The 19,705-nt window shown below is 50.7% G+C and overlaps 1 protein-coding gene across 3 annotated transcripts in view; it reads right to left on the reverse strand.

Moving 5' to 3' along the window:
- Positions 1 to 735: 735 nt before the first annotated feature.
- The window catches only part of LOC133341753 (adhesion G-protein coupled receptor D2-like), an 82,067-nt gene continuing 63,097 nt past the window's right edge, over positions 736 to 19,705 (reverse strand). For 2 of the 3 annotated variants that reach the window (XM_061550436.1, XM_061550435.1), the window contains one exon: positions 736 to 5,057. In XM_061550436.1, coding sequence (XP_061406420.1) covers positions 4,866 to 5,057 — 192 coding nt within the window. In that variant the 3' untranslated portion in view covers positions 736 to 4,865. Of the gene's footprint in view, positions 5,058 to 18,386; positions 18,418 to 19,705 lie in introns of all 3 variants that reach the window. The other variant, XM_061550437.1, reaches the window with a different exon arrangement.

Raw genomic sequence — 19,705 nt, forward strand, 5'->3', positions numbered from 1 at the left:
TTTCACCTCGATCCTTCACAACAGAGCATAATGAGTTTACTATTTTGTATGTATGCGTGTTGAACTTCTTTCGCACGGTACGTAGCCAACCATGCTAATTTTGTTTTTTAGCACTTAGCCCCATTGTGGAGGTTGGAGTGTTTTTGTCAGTAACCTCTGGCAAACCGGCAGTATTTGTTTAAAAAGCATGACTCTGCTGGTGAGAGTCAAAAGATCGAAACCGGTCCAGAGTTTGCGCATTCGAACAATTATTGCTGGGAGACATAGGTCTACAAGACCCAATAGGGCGATAAGATTTAAGTATATATTTACGTGTAAATACAGCAGCGGTCTATTGATCTATTTATGAGTTTCAATCAGCCAACAATACCTACCCACCAAATAAGCTAAACTAAACTATTTTTTATTTCACCAGGTAAGGCCCACTGAGCTATATAGCTCTTTTCAGAAGCGACCAGGCCACAAATGACAGGTAAATGAAGTGGATTATCACGTGAAAATCTATAGCAGCCAAATACTCTTAACGCATTTTTTTATAAATGTGGAGGGAAAAAGCCGGAGGACCACGGAGAAAAATCCACGCGACCACGGGGAGAGCATCCAAACTCCAAATATACAGGCGTCAGGGTTGGGATCGAACCCACGACCTTCTATATACCAGGCGAGGTAGTTAACATCTCACCACCGTGGCACCTGAACAGTGTTCACAGACAGAGGGAGACACTGATTGCTGTGCTGCTGCGTGGGCTTTCGCGGCCACGCTCTGCGTTGTGGCCGCTCTCCGGCGTGTCATCAGAAAGTGAAACCTTCAGCCCGTCAAGAGGCTCCCCGGAACGTGGAAGCGAAACGTCGGACATCGCGCGCGGAGCGCCGCGTGGCACGGCTCGAAAGCCACACCGGAGGGCGAGACCTTTGCCGTTGTTGTTCTCCTTCGAGAGACGCGCGGACGTAATCCGCACGCGGCACTCGATCCGCCCGACTTCATTAAACGCGAGCATTTGCAGGTAGGTGTCGACACGCACGCGAACAACACGGGGAGACCGGAGCGCGCGGTGAGTTACGTGTCCTAGGCACGGCGAGTTCCACCGGGACCAATCGACGGAACCCCGCGGGGGACGCGGTTTCTTTCGTTGCCTCGTGGTTCGCCGTTAGAACGTTCGCGTCGCAGCGCAGCTCTGGAATTTTGCGGGCCTTGCGTGGGCTCGGCACCGCTGCGAACCGGGCAGCTCTTCGCGGTTGCGACGTCACGGCTCTCGCACGCGCGGTTTGCGGGGCGTGCCGCTGCGCGTCGCACGGCACGAAGTCCGACGTTTTTCGCCGCGTGCCGGAGCCTGACACTTTTTCGCGTTGCGTCGGACGCCATGCCAGCCACACAACCAGAAAAAATAAATAAACATTCGAGACATTGTAGGTTTTTTCATATATATTATTAACGACTGTCATTATTACTTTCACTATTGTTCTGTTTTTTGACACGAGGCCGTGACGCTGTGCTGCTCGTGGCGTGTGTATGGAGTGGTGGCGCAGCGATTAGCGCAATGACCGACGAACCCAATCGCTCGAGTTCGATTCCCGCTCACGGGCAAGAGCAGTGGCGAATATCTGAACCGTTTCTGGGCCTCTCCTAGGTTGACTCACTGGGGGAGACAAATAGGGCCGGGAGTGGTGCTGACCATACCACCCCGTCGTGCACCAGACCGGCCTCAACAGTTGTGTTCACTTGCCCCAAAGGCCTGCAAGGTCTATTCCACGTCACCCATTGGATACAGAGAACGAGTCAAACTCCACTTAGCTGAGCGAGGGATAGCACACGAGGGCTCTGTTAGGACACGTATCAACCGTTCCTCTGGAAGATGAAATGTACCACGAACCCAGTTTCAACTTAACGATGAACCATGTTCGTGTTATTAGAGTGGCGGCGATAGGCGGTGCAGCCTGGTCTACAACTTGATGCCTAATGCTGCTGCTACGTTTTGGCCCCTGTCACTAACATGTTGGTGTTGATGGGGCCACAGTGGCGAGATGTTAACTACCTCGCCTGGTATACAGGAGGTCGTGGGTTCGATTCCCACTCTGACGCGTGGATATTTGGAGTTTGTGTGTTCTCTCCCTGTGGTCGCGTGGATTTTTCTCAGGATCCTCTGACATTTTTCCCAAGCGATTCGAGTGTAGTATTTGGCTGCTCAAAATTTCCACACGACGATAAGCCACTTCGTTGAGCGATCATTTGTGCCCATGCCATTTCTCAAAAAGAGTTATACAGCTCAGTGGGCCTTACCTGGTAGAGTAAAAAGAGTAGATTATCTTACAATATCATCATCATTTTCATGCAAGGCTCATCTCGAAACGCCGCTGTGGAATTTGAAAGCCGCCCAGGATTTCCCACGGAGGCCTGGCGCGGGGAAACTAGAACCGGCGCTTCCAACAGCGACAATTGCCCGCGCTCTGTGGTTCTACATTGGAATGTTTGGCCGCCAACCCCGTTAATGAGTGTTTACACTCGTTGGTACAGAGCCTCAAACGGTGTTGCAGCCCTGGAGGGTTTAGGCAAAGGGTTTTGTTTTCATGAGTTTTGGTCGAGCCCCATGCAATGAATACCCCAGCAGCCAGTCTCCCATTAATTAGCCTCTGGAATAGAAGAAAAATAACCCCACGGCCGTCCAGCGAGCCGCCTTGCCGTGTGTGAAAGAGAATATGTCACGGGCGAGCAAAAACAATTTTAATTTACGTTTATGCACGCGCCTCCGCGAGTCTGGAGGTGCGCGCTTGGGACGGCGACTCCAAAAACAAGGAATTTTTTTCCCCAAGGCCAAGTTGGTGATAATTGTGCACGCGAAGAGATGTGGGGGTTGGAGGGGAGGGGGAAACGATGGAGACTTGGAGACTGAAGCAGGATGGTGCGGAGGGCAGTGGTGGCCAGTCCCTCCAGTTTGGAAGTCCGAAAAACTCTGCATCAGGTTGTTTTACTTATCAGGCAGCACGTGCAGATAGTGTCATGGTGTTACTGCTACTACCACGTGAGTTGTAGGAGATTGCGATTCAGTTCCCGAAGAAGCTCCCGACACGTGCGGCGCAACGGTTGACATTGCGCCAAGCTACACAACGGCGTGCGGCTCAATCCGGCAGCGCGCGCACACACGAGGAGTCCGCCGTGTAAATTGGAAGGCGACATCCGTGGCTTTGTCGTGGCTTCCTCCACGCGGTACAGACAACGGCTTCCCAAGAGAACCAGGCATGCCCATTACCGATACATTTTGGTGGGAAGTCGGCGCTGGCGGTTTTATGGACAGGATAACATCTGCCAGAGGAATGTTGAGTTTTCCAATACTGGCTCGGGACAGCTAACAGAAGTGAACACGAGCAAATTATCACTTTCATTTGGAGAAAACCTCAACTTTTATCTTGGTACGTGTTGCATTCCAACGCATTCCAATTAACAATCTGCACCTCTTGGCCCATGCCACTGGAATCTGGGCTGAAAATACAACTCCCGGCCTGCAAATGCGTTATTTGCGTTGAGTTTTGATGAAAATGGGCCAATGGACTCCGTCGCCAGGAATGGGGCCAATCCGTGACCTGGCCGGGTGGCTCAAGGGTCGAGTACTGAGCTGGTACCGCTGAGATCCTGGGTTTAAATCCAAGTCGCCACCCGAGATTACGGTGACAAAAACAACTCAACAAGTTCGTCGTTGGCAGCTCGTGGCCTGCAGCGGATGAATATGATGGGCGACGTATGAGGGGCTATCGTCCTTCTTCGTAGCAATGGAATGACGCGATTATATTCGGCGCTCGCCACGTGTAGCAGGCTCATGGATTCAGCATGGTCACTAACGACCGCAAAAAAATAAAAAATACCACGCATTTGGTTTTTCACCGAATTTGTCCTAAGTGGTCGGTTTGTTCGACGTGCGCCGAAAACTTAACTAGTTGCAGGACATCACGAGGTTCATCTCGTGGAGGGGAGGGGGGGTAATAAATAAAAAGTAAGTCGATTTAAGTGACTTCGGAAGCAACTGCGCGTTGCCATCGCTCAAGAATTGGTCTCTGACACGTGGTGATGCACTGCTAAGCTTGCGAGAGCTCCCGACGGCGACGTCGCCATCCCACAGCGTGACACCAGTGAGCACAATTGTCAATACATTTGGGGAAGAGATGAGAAAAAAGCAACGATCGCAATTAAAACAAAGCGAGAAAACAATGTGTGTGCGCGCGCGCGGAGTACGTGACGCTTGCCAACACGCGATTGTCTTCGGTGGAGAATGAATCGGCGGTACGGAAGGCGACGGACAGGTCGGCGTTTGGGCAAAAATGCATTTTGCTAATTTTCAAAATGGTACTTTTTACGCTGGCTTGTGTCTCACAGTTTTTCGGAAACGCTTTGATCAAAGTGGCCAGTTTTCAACAACAGGGTGTTTAATAGCAACACAACGCTATGCTACAGGTCGGTTCATATTGGTTCATGTTCACGAGCGTTACAATGGTCCCAGCGCCCTCCCCGTGCCCCCATCACAGACGGACAGACAGACAGAGCTAATGGACAAACACTTTCAACCTTAGTTGTAAGGCATGAAAAACACAATGGCATATTTTCGCCAGGGCGCCCGTGGTCATTTCGTCAAGACAAGGATTTGCATTTCGTGGGGGCTCGCTTAAATGCCTTAACATCCCATCGCGCCTGACACATCCCATCTCCCCTCAACAACCATTGCAGCGCACCGCTACGGTCCAGGGGCCCTCCCAGTGGCAGCCGTCTCAGCGCGCGGCACGACACGTGAGTGTGGAAAGTCCGAGACGGTCGTTTTCCGTCGCCCATAAAAGCCGAGCCATCGCTCTGCCGCTGCCCGATGACAGCGTAGAAGAGCTCTTCACTCAAGGAAGGTGCTGTTCCTGCTGCAGCGGAGGCCGGCGTCGTCGGCGGCGGGCGATGAGGAGGAGGCGGGAGACGAGGAGGAGGGTGATGAGGAGGAGGATGAGGAGGAGGGCACCCAGTCGCGGTCTGAGGGCACGTGCAGGCTGCAGCAGGGACCCAGCACGCCGGGCAGAACAGCCTCACACACCTGCAAAGTACCCGTGTGCACGTGTGTGGGTGTGCGTGCGTACGTGTGCACGCGTGGCGTGCGCGTGTACGTATGAGTGTGAAAAACATTGAAAATGTAAAAGAAACAGATGGAAGTGCAGGGAGACAACAGAAATATTGAAAGGTCTCATTCATGTATCAGCAGGCAACACTCCCCAGCATGGCATATGTAGAGAGGATGGTGAAATATTATTCTGCAAATGACCGCAATATGGAATGTTTATCACAAAATCCATTTACAGGTTTTTTTGGGTTCACCAAATATCGGCAGCGACCGCGTTTACACCACCGTGTGTCAGGTCAGTGGCAGATCCAAGGAGGGAGGCGATGGAATCGATAGCCCCCCACCCCCACCCTCTTCAGACCCAGAGAATTTGTATTCTATTGATATTTATGAGAGAAAATAATTTGTTTGTATTCAACTAATGTAGGGCCCTATTTGATTAGTTTGGCATTTCAGGACCTCCGCCTCCCCACCCCCCCTTCCTTGAGGCGTTTCTGCATTCGCCTCTCTCTCTGTGTGCGTGTGTCAGGTCCGTAGCATTCAGCGCGGAAAGAACCAGGCCTGTGTTAATATGCAGAGACCAGGCCTGCGTACATTTTAAACAGAGCAATTTTTTATGACATTATTTCATTGGCTGGTAAAGTGGTTGGCACGCTGAGCTGTGCTCTGAACCCAGTGGCCAGAGTTCGATTCAATAAATGGCGAGCGATATCAGAACCGATCCAGCCCCACCTCGCTCCCACACCTTGGCCGACCTGCACTGACCAGCGTGGTGAAGTATGGACAAGCTCCCCTAACCTTACCCCCCACCTCCCATGTTCGACAATGCCTTCATCGGTTGGCCGATTTAGGGTGGCTGCAATTTATTGTTTTTATGATCTTGTTTAAAATGAATTACCCCCAATCACTTGTTGGATTTTTACATGTCTTGCATGAATGTGCCATATATTGGACCGCATATCGTTTGAAAAAATCAGTTCGGACGCAATTAATGTGTTTTTAGTATGTGACGAAAAATTATTTGGGGAAGTAAAGCCGCATTTCATGGATCCCGTCCAAATTGGTGGTTATAAACGGGACACTACTGTAACACCAGAGAATAAATCACAGTGCACACTTTGCCAGTAGCAACTGATGAAGCGAAACGCTTCTGTTTTGTTTCTAGGTAAGTCGTGTCACTTCCCCATCTTGTTAACTCAAAGAAAACCCAGCGAATGTTTTTTTTTCGTGTGCGAGCGATGCGAGACAATGAAATGTGGCGAAGGTAAATGTGCAGCCCTCTTGCAATTGCTTGATCACGCCACTGCTTCCAGAAGGGCTACCACTACAGGGAGCTCTACAGAGTAATTGGCCTACTATTTTACGCTGGCCAGACGTCTTTGAACAGGTGAGAGTAGCCACACTTTGCCCCATCTATGCGCGATCTGCCGACCCACTCACTGCGGTGTACACGTTCACTGTAGACTGGTGCGTGACCTCTGGATGTCAAAATCCAGCGTCCTGACCATTACAGCACGCCATCACCTCGAAACTTAATCCACGTGAACTGATTTTTTTGCAAACGGCCGTCATTTGATATCACGTAATGAGCATTTAAGTGGTTCAATAGTCTTAATATTGAGCGCTGGACGAATTGTCGCATCGCAGGACAGCGAGAGATGGCAACCCCTTGTGGGGGCCTTCATCCAGCAGTGGATTGATCATGGCCGATACCACGATGGAAACGATGACGAAGGAGCACTTTTCCTGGACATCTATGAAAAGAGCTTCATAGCTCATCGGATTGCTCCAGTCGAGGTAAATATTCGAATTCTTCGTTAAAGCCACACCTAGTCTCCTATTCCCCCCCCCACCCAACATCTTTGCCAGCAGTCCCCACCCCACCAACACCCACCGCAACCCTCGATTCCCAATGGACAAATACAGCAGCCGCCGTTCTTTGACTTTCAAGACTCTCAAGGCACCGGGCGCTAATGAACAATCGCCACGCTACGCGGCTGCCGCTTCCGCTGCACGGGGCAACGCGAGGGCACTCGTAGGGGAGACGCCGAGTGGCTCGCCCCGAGTGTTTGCACGCACGCGCGTTTTGCCGTGCCGTGCGTGCAGCGTTGGGCGGCTGGGTGGTGGCGCGGCGGTGAAGTTTGTCTTGAACGCACGTGCGTGCGTTGAACTTCTTTCGCACCGTACGCAGCCAACCGCGCTAATCGGAGGTGCCGGTTGGAGGGGCAGGGAAGGGCGTTTGTGCGTCACGGCCAGGAGGGTTGCTGGGTTCGATTCCCGACCCGGGGCGCTCTTTGTGTGTGGAGTTTGTATGTTCTCCCCCTGTCCTGCCTGGGTTTTATCCGGGCTCTCTGGTTTCTTCCCATAGGTAAAACAACAACAACAACAGCAACAAACCATGCAAGGTAACTCCTTTTGGGCCAAAACTCCCAAATGCTCCAAAATTACCAAAAATCGTTCACTTGGGATTACACAGCAGCAGCAACAACCCTCCTGAAAAAAAAGTCTTGAGACAACGGTAGTCATCGTAGTAACAATAATAACAACAATAACAAGGGGGGCAATCAATCCAGTGGCACAGCAAGGTCGTTGGGCCATGTGCCCTGGCGCAAGGGCAGAAGTGAGGCCTCATCGAAACTACGTCGCTCGACACCTTAGGGCCCAACGCCTCCACTCATCAATCCAAGTCACCCAAGAGTTGACACTTGACCACACGCATCATGAGCTGTTCGTGTATCAACGAGACATGTTCAACGTGGACCTCAGAACGAGTGCCTACAACAGCACTGTTAACTCAATTTTTAAAAACTAATTTGCAGGATGAGTTGCAGCAATGGCAAGGTAAAGGTGGGTAGGTGGGTAGGGATGCCACTGGCCACGCGGTGGTGGTCCCACAAGCTCAGGGAATTTAACAAATTATTTAGCGCTACGTTGGCAGTGGTGTACAAGCACAAATAACAAAAAATCAATCTACACATTCGTCATTAGCACAGCGGCCTTAAGTATATGAGAGGTGACGTTTCGGCCAGTGGCCCTTCTTCATAGCACGTACATTAATTTAGGACGGAAGTTTTTTTCAAACTGCAATGCAGCCCAATGCATTAATTCCATAGGTCAAAGGAGAAACTGGTATCATCTGAGGCGGTGCCAACTGATGTCTACGTCTAATGAGAATTAACCACTTGATAACCTCACTGATTTCAAATGGTCATCGCGCAATCCACCGTTGTTTGGCCGCGTAGAGGAACTGAAACCACGAAACGTTACGGCCACCGCGGGCTCGTGCACTAATTGTCATCACGAAAAGTGAGTGGGCCAATCTCTACAGCTGACGTTCCCTTAATTCTAGATTTGAAGCTTTCGTGACTGCAAGGATTCATACTCCTAGTTCTTTCGGTAAAGTCACGTAGGTATAAAATGAAATTAAAATTAATACAAATAAAACAATAAAATCACGACGTTTCGGAGGCAACACAAGTCTCCGTCATCAGGTGGGACCGTCACAGCCAGATTTGCTGACGGAGACTTGTGTTGCCTCCGAAACGTCGTGATTTTATTGTTTTATTTTTATTAATTTTAATTTCATTTTTTACCTACGTGACTTTACCGAAAGAACTAGCTAACGTTCCCACCTGAGCCGAAATGATCGAACAATTCCGTTTCGGAGCAGACCGCGCTGACCCGTCTACTCGCGCTGACAATTCTCCATCAAGTGCAGGGCTTGACTGATTGTGTCAGGTAAGAGTTATTTTTCTTGCTTGCGGAGAAAACTGCTTTTAGTCTCGCTCACGCAAATAAACGAGGACCCTTGAGGGTAATTGCGTGGCACGTTTCACTTGAATTGGGGCATCAGCATAACACACAGATGGCGCAACGTAATAATGATAAGAATGATACATACTTTTGACAGCCCCTTTGTCGATTCACTTTGACTGCCGGATAAGGGTCATGCTGTGTGAATTGTACGGGTTGTTTGATCAAACTTCACCATCCTGGTCAGCGCTGCCCGGTTGCGATATCATTCGCCGCTCATGTTAGCGGTGGCTGGGGATTGGTTTACTCTTTCTTCTAAATGAAGTAAAGTGTTTGGTGACGCTGTCGGAAAGCCTCACACGTGAGTCTCAAGACTCTTTTATATTTTTGATTCAAGATAGGTCCTGCCAAGGTATCGCAGTCGGCGGCGATGAAAGTCACGTGTAATCCCCGTGCAGTAATTTGCGGTTGAACATTTTGTGTCAATTTCCAGCACGCCGCCACTCCACCCCAAATGAACTCGACGTTGTTTTATAACGCTTTTTTTATTTTTTGTTTGCAAGTGGCACACTGGCACCTGGGCCGTTTCGCACGCACCCACGCCATGCGCGCGGGTGCGATCGACGACTCGAGCGAGCTGCGACCGCTCGCCGTTGGCGGCGCCAGCTCTCTGTACAGGCAGCAGGAGATCGGTGTCAGCTCGCGGAGCGAGACAACGCATCGACCGCCCTGTAGGTTCTCGCGGTTGTGGGCTTGTTAAAGCTCTCCGGTGTGTTGTGTTTTGTTGTTTTTTGTTGTTGTTGTTTGCTCGGGCTTCTACCGCGTGTTTTGTTTCGCCCCACCTCCTCTGAGCTTGTAAGAAGCTCGGAGAAGGGGGCGCGAAACGTCGGACGCCGGACCGAAAAACACGTGGCTACAACCCGATACCACGTCGGAGAGCCGTGCTTCGATCCATCGATTCTTTATTACGTGCGTCGAACTGCGTACGTATGGATCGATATCTTCATGCATGTTGTGTGTAATGGGTTCACATGATCCCCCCCGCCCTCAGCCACCAGAGGCCGCTACATCGAGTACGCTCAGTGAATCACTGGAGGAGTGAAATGGCATGCTCCTCATGTATACTACCCGTGTGTTTATGTTAAATAATAAATATTAACAAACAGCCCTTTGTCTATCCACTGCTGGACGAAGGGCTCTCCTTCCCGTCTCCATCATGGGAGTTGTTTGACCACTCTTCACCACGCTGGTTGGGGAAGGGTTGGTAAAAGTTGGGTAGAAGTACAGGACCAGCTCAGATATATCTCACCGAGTCGCCACTGATGTTAGCCGTGGCTGGGAGTCGAACCCAGGTCGCCGGGTTCATAGCACAGCGCGCTAACCAGTGAGCCACCACTCTTGCTCCGCCTTCTCACATCTCTGGATTCCTCCACTCGTAGGTGGCTGGATTTTTTTTTTTTGGCCAGAAGCACGCCGTTTGGAAAGTTACTTGTTCGGCTAAAAATAGGCCTATCGACGACTCTCTCGCGAGGTTATAAATAAAGGGCGCGAGCAAATAAAGAATATAAGTTAATGAATGAATACATCAAACAACGATCTCACCACATGTTGTGTCTGCAAGTGGTGGGGCGTTAACTGCGAGAGGGGCGGGGGGGGGGGCAATATGGAGCCTGGAATTGGAACATTTTTCCATAACTGCCCTCGGACCCCAGATTCACCCACCCAGGCAAACATTGCCTCAGTCTGTCTTCATCTCAAGGCGTTTAAACAATCATAGTTGACACTTAGAATCCCACCAAAAATCTTGTTGTCTCTCGCGTCTGAGTTTGCGCACCCTTAACTAACTCGTAAACGTGCTGCCAATGTAGATTGTCCCTTAAACAAGCATCCAAGCCGCCCAAGCTTGACATATTTTGCATTTTTAGATAACAAAAAAAAAACACAAGCCTGGCTCCATAAAAAAAAGGAGTGGAACAGCCAGACTATTGTTGTGTTTTTTGGGCTCGGTATTTACCAACGCCGGCGTTTCTCGAGAGTGAGGCTCGTGTGAGCCGCGCGCGTTACCGCTGATGATGACTTCGTGTTTGGCGTCGACGTAAAAAAACGCAAGCGAGAGAGTTAATAGTTACAAGCGGCTCCGCAGTTTGACTTTGTAATAAATTCTTTGGCCCTATGTATTTTTGGCTGTGTAGGTCAAACAAGCGACTCAAGTTGGCTAACACGATGGTAGAGCATTTATTGCATTTATCGAATTCTCGTTTTGCACCTACTGGGTCGATCGGCAGGTCACTTGCGGTACACTTATTCACAAGGCCACGTGACCAGCGTGGACCATATTTAAGAGGTCCTCCTAGAGGGGTTTCTGTTGAGCTAAAACCAAAGTGGAGGCCCTTCTACCAGCGGTTGCGTCAGCAAGCTCTTGCAGGGCTGCGCATTTACCACCCACCTATGCACTGAAGCTGGTTATAATAATAATAATAGTACAATTTGTAACGCGCGCAAATTTGCAGACGTAGTGGCCGCAACTCAGAGGCGCGGAGCCAAGCTCAGAGTCGCTCAAAAGCATGATTGTAGAGGTGAGTTTTTAAGTGTCTCTTGAAGGAGGCGATTGAGGTGATGCTGCGAATGTGCAGAGGGATATCGTTCCAGACTGTTGGGGCTGCCACTTCTTTCGCACCGTACGTAGCTAACCATGCTAGTTGTAGGTGCGGGTGGACAACAGACTAAACACAAAAAGCAGATACATAGATGGTTTAATCTACAAACGATGGTTTAATCTATAATAGATGGTTTAATCGAAGGCGACGCCTCGGTTTTTTTTTTTTTTCAATAAAAATTCACAACTTGGCCTGAGCAGGCCATTGCGGCCTTCATGTGGTCAGGATAATAATTTGCAGTATTATCTGCAAATACATTTGAGTCGGCGACTCACGAATTAACTTCAGATTCAGAGTCTTTCATCCTAGAGCAATCCGACGAACTACGAAGTTATTTTTCACACATGTCCAGAGATTGAATGTGCTGGCCTAAAGTGGCCATGTTGGCCTCATGCGGCCAGCAATAATTTAAATCGGCCCTGTGAACGCTGAGGGCAGTAGTACAACGTTGTCTCTTGTGCACGTAACAGTCGGCCACTCAACAGTGAACGCACGCGTTGGCCTGAAACAGAGGGCCATCGCGGGCCACGTGGGCCACGTGCGGCCACGTGCGGCCAGCATTTTGTTTTTGGTGCAAAGCCAGGAGGCCCATGGCACACACCGACGGTGTCCGCGAAACGTCTCGTTCGCACGTCTACGGACGTCACCGTCTCAAGAGGAGTGTCACCATGCTTACACTGGTCAACAAAAATAAAAAAAAAATGTTCTGGCCTGGACTTTTGCAGCTGTTCTAGACTAATTTCAGGGTGCTGATTCCAAATCTGATTTCAGATTTGCTCTATCACATCTCATTTTTATGCTATCTGCATACCCCATTTTCATTGATTTTACCCGAAATTAACTCTGTCGCATATGATTGCAAGTTGTTGCGAGTCAGTGACTGCTTTAGTGTTAAAATATGGTGCTGCATTTTTAGGATAGTGTGTTTATAATATCATTTTATGTAGATATCCACATTTATTTAATATTTTTCTTCTGCAGTTTTTATTGAAAATGCAATATTTGATATCTCAAAAACCTGATGTGATCGACCAAAACTGATGCCAGATTTGAAATCAGCACCCCAAAATTACCTTAAACCCGTTATGCCAGAAAAAGTGGGTTGACCGGTGTTATTATTTATGTGCCCCCAAGCTACGGCGGGATATTCGAAACAAAGAGTGGACTGTATCCTGTAAGAGAAAGACACGTCCCGTGTAAACTCTCCCTGGGGATTGGGGGGTGGGGGGGCGGCCGATGCCCAACTGGCAGGAAAAGACAAATAAATCGTGGTGCTTGTTTTGGTGTCCTGACGTAATTTTTGTTTTACTTCACCTTTACTTAACCAGGTGACAAAAACCCGTTGAGGTTAAACACCTCTTTGCGTGGGGGACCTGGTAATAAGTCAGCAAAAATAAATCACCACACACATACATACACACACATACACACACACATACATACACATACATACATACACACACACATACACACGTATACACACACATACATACACACATACATACACACACTCTGATACACAACATGAAACACGTGCCTGGCTCACGCAGACACACAGATGCAACATGAAACATGTGCCTCACGAACACAAGACACACCGATACGCAACATGAAACACGTGCCTCACTCGTGCTCCGTTGACTGCAGGGGTGGGACACGTGGTCACTCTGCGTAAGTTCGTTTATTTTCGCCTCAGCCAGGACGAGAACGCTAGAGGTCAGGATGAGTCTCGTGCACAACGGCGACATGCGGCATTAGCCTGCCAGTAGGGGGCGATGATCGCCGCCGTGTTTGCGATCCTAATTGAGTCCCTTTCCTCGCAATCTCTCTAAGACTGACACATTTGGACCGCGACGCTGGCACACACAGTGGCCTATGACGTCGTGGGATCTTTAAACTCCACCGTGCAGGAGACATTTCGTCGCATTGTCGCGAAGGCTCTTCGAGTCCGCAGTTGTTTCATCAGGAGGGCGGCCGCGGGATTCTAACCGTGACTCGTCTGCAACAAGCGGCGAACGCGCTACCGCTGGGCCACGTCACTAAGGTCACGTATCGTGACCTTAGTGACTAAGGTCACGTATCGTGACCTTAGTGACCTGGCGCCGGGGAGCGGGGTGGAGAGGATGGCGCATGGGCTGGTGGGAAGGAGGGTGGCAGGAACCAGTGGTCTTGATTGGGAGGCCATTCTACCAAGAATGTTGAGGACCACTGGGTCAATGATAGGCCCATTAAAGGTGTTGGAGGCCTGTGGCAATATGCCAAATGAAGCCCCCCTTTGAGGCCCCCTTGGCTGTTGATGAGGCCCCCTTCACCACCCGTGGCCCTCACACCCTCCTCTGTATCCCCCCCCCTAGAACTATAAACTAGATATAAACTTTTTTTAAACCAGGTAAGACCCACTGAGCTATGTAACACTTTTTCAGAAGCAACCTGGCCACAAATGATGGCTCAACGAAGTGGCTTATCACGTGGAAACGTATAGCAAGCCAAATACTCTAAAACCGCGTTATGTTGATTCTCAATGTTGAGGGAGGGAAAACACCCGGAGGGACCCGGAGATAAATCCATGCGGTGAGAGACGCGCAAACTCCAAATATACAACAGGCGTCAGCGTCGGGATTGAAACCGACGACCTCCTGCATACGAGGCGACGGAGATAACATCTCGCAACTGACGCAGAGCTCATGCGTGGGGCCATTTGCACAATGCGCAATCTGTGGTCCAATAGCGCAGCGAATGGAATGCCGAAAATTCGTGACGGCAGCTACGGAGGGGGTGGGGGGGCAGGGTGGGATGGTGGCGGGGGGGGGGGCTTTAAAGGGACGTTGAGCCGTCACGATATCGGGACAACGAACAAAGTCTGAAATAAGGTGGCTGTTTGTACAGCAGGTTACATGCATGTCGGCATGCTTGTGTAGAGAAAGAGAATGTCAAAGATCTCCCCTCCTCCCCCACCATATAACCATAGACCGCTGGGGCGAGTGCTGTTAGCCGACACTATTATGGACACATTATTTGACGATGCCGCGTGGCCAATGGTGCACAAGCGCAAAGAACATAAAGCTCAGAGCATTTGTGTCAATGCCACTGGACATCGTATGCTATGCAGAAGGGCCATTTGCCCCAAATGTCCTCTATTGTCAATATTTTTTTTGGCGTTTAAGGCCACGGCGTTATTGACGAACGCGATGATTTTGTTTTTTTTCTGCTCGGGACGGCGCGGCGTACGAAGTGGCGGTGTGACCAGCACCGCGCTTGGCTCGCCGGTGCCTGACCCAGTGCTGCACGCTCTGCGAGCCCGACGGATGCGTGCGGGGAGCCTGCCGATCTTGATTCCCTCTAACCGCATTGCAAAGTTCCGAGGAAAAATGCGTAAGAAGGAAATGTCAATGTTCACGAATTGGTGTGGTTGATTTTGCAAGGCGGGTGGTACGCCGATAGAAGGGTTTGAAAAGCGGCAGCTTACCGCGTAAATCCGCAGGGTCGCAAAGTACGATGCTGATGTTTGCAACAAGGTAGTCTTCTAAGGCTGAGTCAACCTAGGGGTAGCCCAGAACGATTTATAATACCAACGCACGAACCGCTAATCCACGGACGCGTTCACGCGCGTTTCATTTTGAAACGTCTCCCTCGCAAAGTGAAACTCGTTATCGCAACGAGTGTCCACCTGGTCAGACGTGAAGTCGAATTTTGCATCTCGATTGAGGATGTTGTGAGCTTTAGCAGTGGCGGTTGCTGCTGCAGCAGCAGCAGCAGCAGGATCAGCAGCCGTGTGCGCTCGTGAACAACACTCGGGGAGTGAATGCAAATCACCGGACAAAATGAAGAACACTGCGGTCGATAGACCTTCAACCGTACAACGCGGAAACGTTGACGATCACTCTACTTCTTTTCCGAGCACTCAACGATTGCCTACTTCTTGAATTTATTCTGTTTCACTGCTGCAAAATAACTATCGCGGCCAGCGTCCAAAAATACGAATGCTAGTCACGGCAGTTTTTTTTATGTTTTTGCGGGAACCTGCGGGAAAATATTAATTTAAATCGCGTGTGGATGACAACTTGATTTCATACATATAATTGTTTTGACATATCACCGACGCGGTATCTGGTTGAACCGCGTGCCGTTCGGGACGATGCCCGGGCGGCACGACGCTTCGCGTATCGCGAAACGTCGAACAGCTCGCGGTACAAGCCGGCAGCGCATCAGAGAGCGATGCACCAAATTACTTTTGCCATAGAACTGCTGTTCGAATCGAACGTTCGGAGCAATACTTGGATGATCTCATCAAGGAGCATCAAGCATCACGCGAACTCCGGCCGCCTTCCTCGCAGCGGACAAAGACGACAGTCACCGCACCACGTGGCGCTTTCAGACGCGCTTCCGTGCGGCCGTCTGGAACGTTCTTCCTCCCAATATTCGGAAGCCGCATGGAGCTGTGCATTTTTGAATCATCATCTAGATTGAAAACTAATTTCTTTAGAACTGCTTTTTTGCCTTTAGTTTGATGTCCTTTCCCTCGAACCTCAGACGAGCACCGCTGGCTAGGTACCGGTGCGAAAGAAGTTCAACACACACACACACACAACCGTTATAACCCCACGCAGTCGCCAGATTCTCTTCCGTCTCGCGTCGCCGCGGAGCTCGCGTCGGGCCGAGGAATCGGACGTCGCCCCTCCCCCACCGGCGAGCGCACGGCACCGCATCCAGTTACCTTTCTTTGCACGCAGACGTGAAACTTGTCACGCGTGCGCGTCTGCAAACAAAGTACAAAAGCGTCCCCGTTCCGCACACGCATGTTGGGTGAAAACGAGAGCCGCGCTGTGCGCGTGGCCTGGTTTTTGCTTTCCTATGTCTGAGGCTCGAGTAGCTGGCCAGAGGTTGTTTTCTGAGTGTGTTTTTGTGTTGATGTGCGACACCCGTCTGCGTGTAGCGTTGTCGTGCGGGTTGGTAAGGGCCCCCTGGTGTGAGGAGTGAAATGGGGCCAAACTATTGTCCGATTCACGACCCATCCGCGCCCCCCCCCCCTACTGCACCCCCACCTCCTCGTCTCTTCGATGTAGCCCTGTGCCCTTGGCCCAGTGTCCCTGTTGGCACCGGCGCAATTGCACCGCCTGCACACGCGACAGCCGGCGCAACTTATAAACGTGCGTTTCGAGTATGTGGCTGCTGCTGCTGCTGCTATACATTTGCACACGACGATAAGCCACTTCGTTGAGCTATCATTTGTGGCCAGGTCGCTTCTGAGAATGACAATTATTCCACGTGACTTTTCAAAGCCCTGCCTCACAATTACACTCCGCACACGACTTCGCTTCCCGTTGTCTGGAAGCACGTTTGCCCACGAGCCTTTCCCCGTTCAGCCGTTGCCGTCGAACGAAAAGACAAAAAAGACAACAACAAAAAAAACCACGCACGCCCTGTACACACAAAGTCCATTTGCCACGTGGAGCGACGGTGGCAGTTTAGCGACGATGCATTACACGCAGCGGTTAAGAGCGATACCTCGCAAATACGACGCACATGCATCGTACCGCGTGGGCAGTAATACGGCACACGTGATCCTTACAGCCCACTAGCGGTGCCCAGATTCCACGCGTGCGCACACGTGCAGGCCAATTTGTCAATCCGCCGCTGGATGAGAGAGCCCCCCCCCCCCAACGCCTTGCAGGCACTGAGGGCTTGTTTGACCACACTTCACCACGCTGGTCAGTGCCGGTTGGTGAAGGCGAGGCGAGTAGAGAAGAACAATAGATTCTGCTGCCCTGACCTCTCTTGCCCACAGTGCCGACTGCACCTGTCTTACGCGTGGTGGTCGCCCATCCAGGCTCTATCCAGGCTCAAGCCTGCTTAGCTTCCGAGGGCTAAAGAGGGATCGGGCGGGTTCCAGGTGATTTGGTGATAGGCACGCACATTCAATGCAGTACAATACGACACAACAAACACAGTCAATGCATAGGCATATTCAGTCGAAACAATACAACGCATTCAATACCTAGGCACATTCATCACAACACATACAACACATTTAATACACAGGCACATTTAATATATAGGCACATTCAACACAACACACTGAATACATAGGCACATTGAATACAAAGGCACATTCAACACCTAACAAAACATTGAATACACAGGCACATTTCATATATAGGCGCATTCCATACATTGAATACATAGGAACATTTAATGCATACACACATTCAACGCAACACAATCAGTGCAACACAATCCGCATTTACGTAGCATCAACATGCAAACAACATCTCAAGACGCTGCAAAATGTGGTGGTGACACTTGCATCATCATTGGGAAGATTGTGTATCCAAATGATATGTTTTTGAGAAGCTGGTACCGGTTATGGAAACAAACATCTGTATGAACACGACTGAACATGTTATTCTTACAGCTGAAGAAGCAGCAAGCGGGCGATGGCGCGAAGCAGACTGAAGCCACAGCAATGGCAACAACAAAAAAACCCATAGAATCTTGATCCGAATCCTCGCCGTGGATTGTGAACAATCATTAAAGTGCAGGTGTGGGGGGCAGAAGGTGCGTGGGAGGGGGGGGGAATTTCAGCGACCATCCGTGGTGCTGAGAAAGCTCTCCGATAGGGTCGTCCATGGGGGGGGGGGGGGGGTACGGGGGCCCGGGGCAACCCCCCACTGTGTGGACCCCTCCAATGCCTTCTAAACTAAACCGGAAGTATCTGGCACTGTGACGTCGAAGCGCCGCCCCATACCCCACCACCCCCCAAAGCGCGGGGCCCGGGGCGGTCGCCCCCAATTAGTCGTGTACCCTAGGGAACGGCCCTGCTTTTGGCAGAGTTAGATTTAGAGCGATTTGTAGTTTGTGCACGGGGAGGGGGGGGGGGGCGGGGGGGGAGTGTTACCTGTCGCTTTGTAAGATGTAAGCTGCACAGCCTAAGAAGCAAAACAAGAAAAGAAAAAGAAACAAAAAAAGGAGAAAAATAATTAATTACAGCGGATGGAGGAAGCGGCGTGCAAACACACAGACAGACACACACACAGACACACACACACAGACACACAGACACACACAGACAGACAGACACACACACAGACACACACACATACACACACAGACACACACAGACAGACACACACACAGACACACACACACATACACACACAGACACACACAGACACACACACATACACACACAGACACACAGACACACAGACACACACAGACACACACAGACACACAGACACACACAGACACACACACAGACACACACACATACACACACAGACACACAGACACACACACACACAGACACACAGACACACACAGACACACACAGACACACAGACACACACACAGACACACACAGACACACACACAAAAATGATCGTAAACAATGAGGGCAAATTAGAAACGCGACAGACATCTGCGCAGCAAAACAATGGGCCAGCAATGCGGGGATATGAACACCCCTGTACGCACGTGGGCATGCTGTGTGTACGTGGGCATGCTGTGTGTACGTGGGCATGCTGTGCGTACGTGTCGGTGCTGTTTGTATGTGGGGATGCTGCCCTGTCGGCGCAATGGATAGCACCGTTGTATCTGCAACCCAGGGGCCCACGGTTCGATATCACGTGGTTTTTGTTTTAAAGCGTTCCAACTGAGCAGTGTCGTATATGCGGGTACGCCAACAGTCGATCTGCAGGTGAAAATCATGGGCACTCCCATCTATCGTGCAAGATATCTGGCCAGGGTGGAAGAGTAGGCCAAAAACCCCTTCTCTGGAGGAGGAAGTTTCTTTCGAGCTGCCTCTTCTCTCGAGAAGGCGTTTCTGCCAGCAGATAGGTGAGCAAGAAAACTGCAGGGCTGCACCTTTGCCTTTTTGCTGTTGTCGTTCCACCACCTATATACATGGCGCGTCATCTCTTATCACGGACGGAGGCGTGTGGGTGGCGGCCCACGTGTGCGCGTGTGTGGTTTCTTTTTTTCCCAGGGATTAGCGGCCTGTCCCACGGACCCGCTGGCTTTGCCGGCCCCACCGCTAATGAAGGGATTGGTGCGGCAACGCGTACGGCGGTTACCCCCGTTGGGGGGGGGGGGGGGGGGGTGGAGCGATGGATCGGTCACACGGCGGCTACGACCGCGAACGTCGCATCTGGCGCGGAGCTTTCGCCCGTGGGGTGCAAAGTGCGTGGATGGCGGACGCGGGAGATGGGTGCAGAA

This window comes from Lethenteron reissneri, chromosome 12 (assembly GCF_015708825.2).
Source record: "Lethenteron reissneri isolate LAM-NWPU_2019-01 chromosome 12, ASM1570882v1, whole genome shotgun sequence".
Classification (NCBI taxonomy): Eukaryota; Metazoa; Chordata; class Hyperoartia; order Petromyzontiformes; family Petromyzontidae; genus Lethenteron; species Lethenteron reissneri.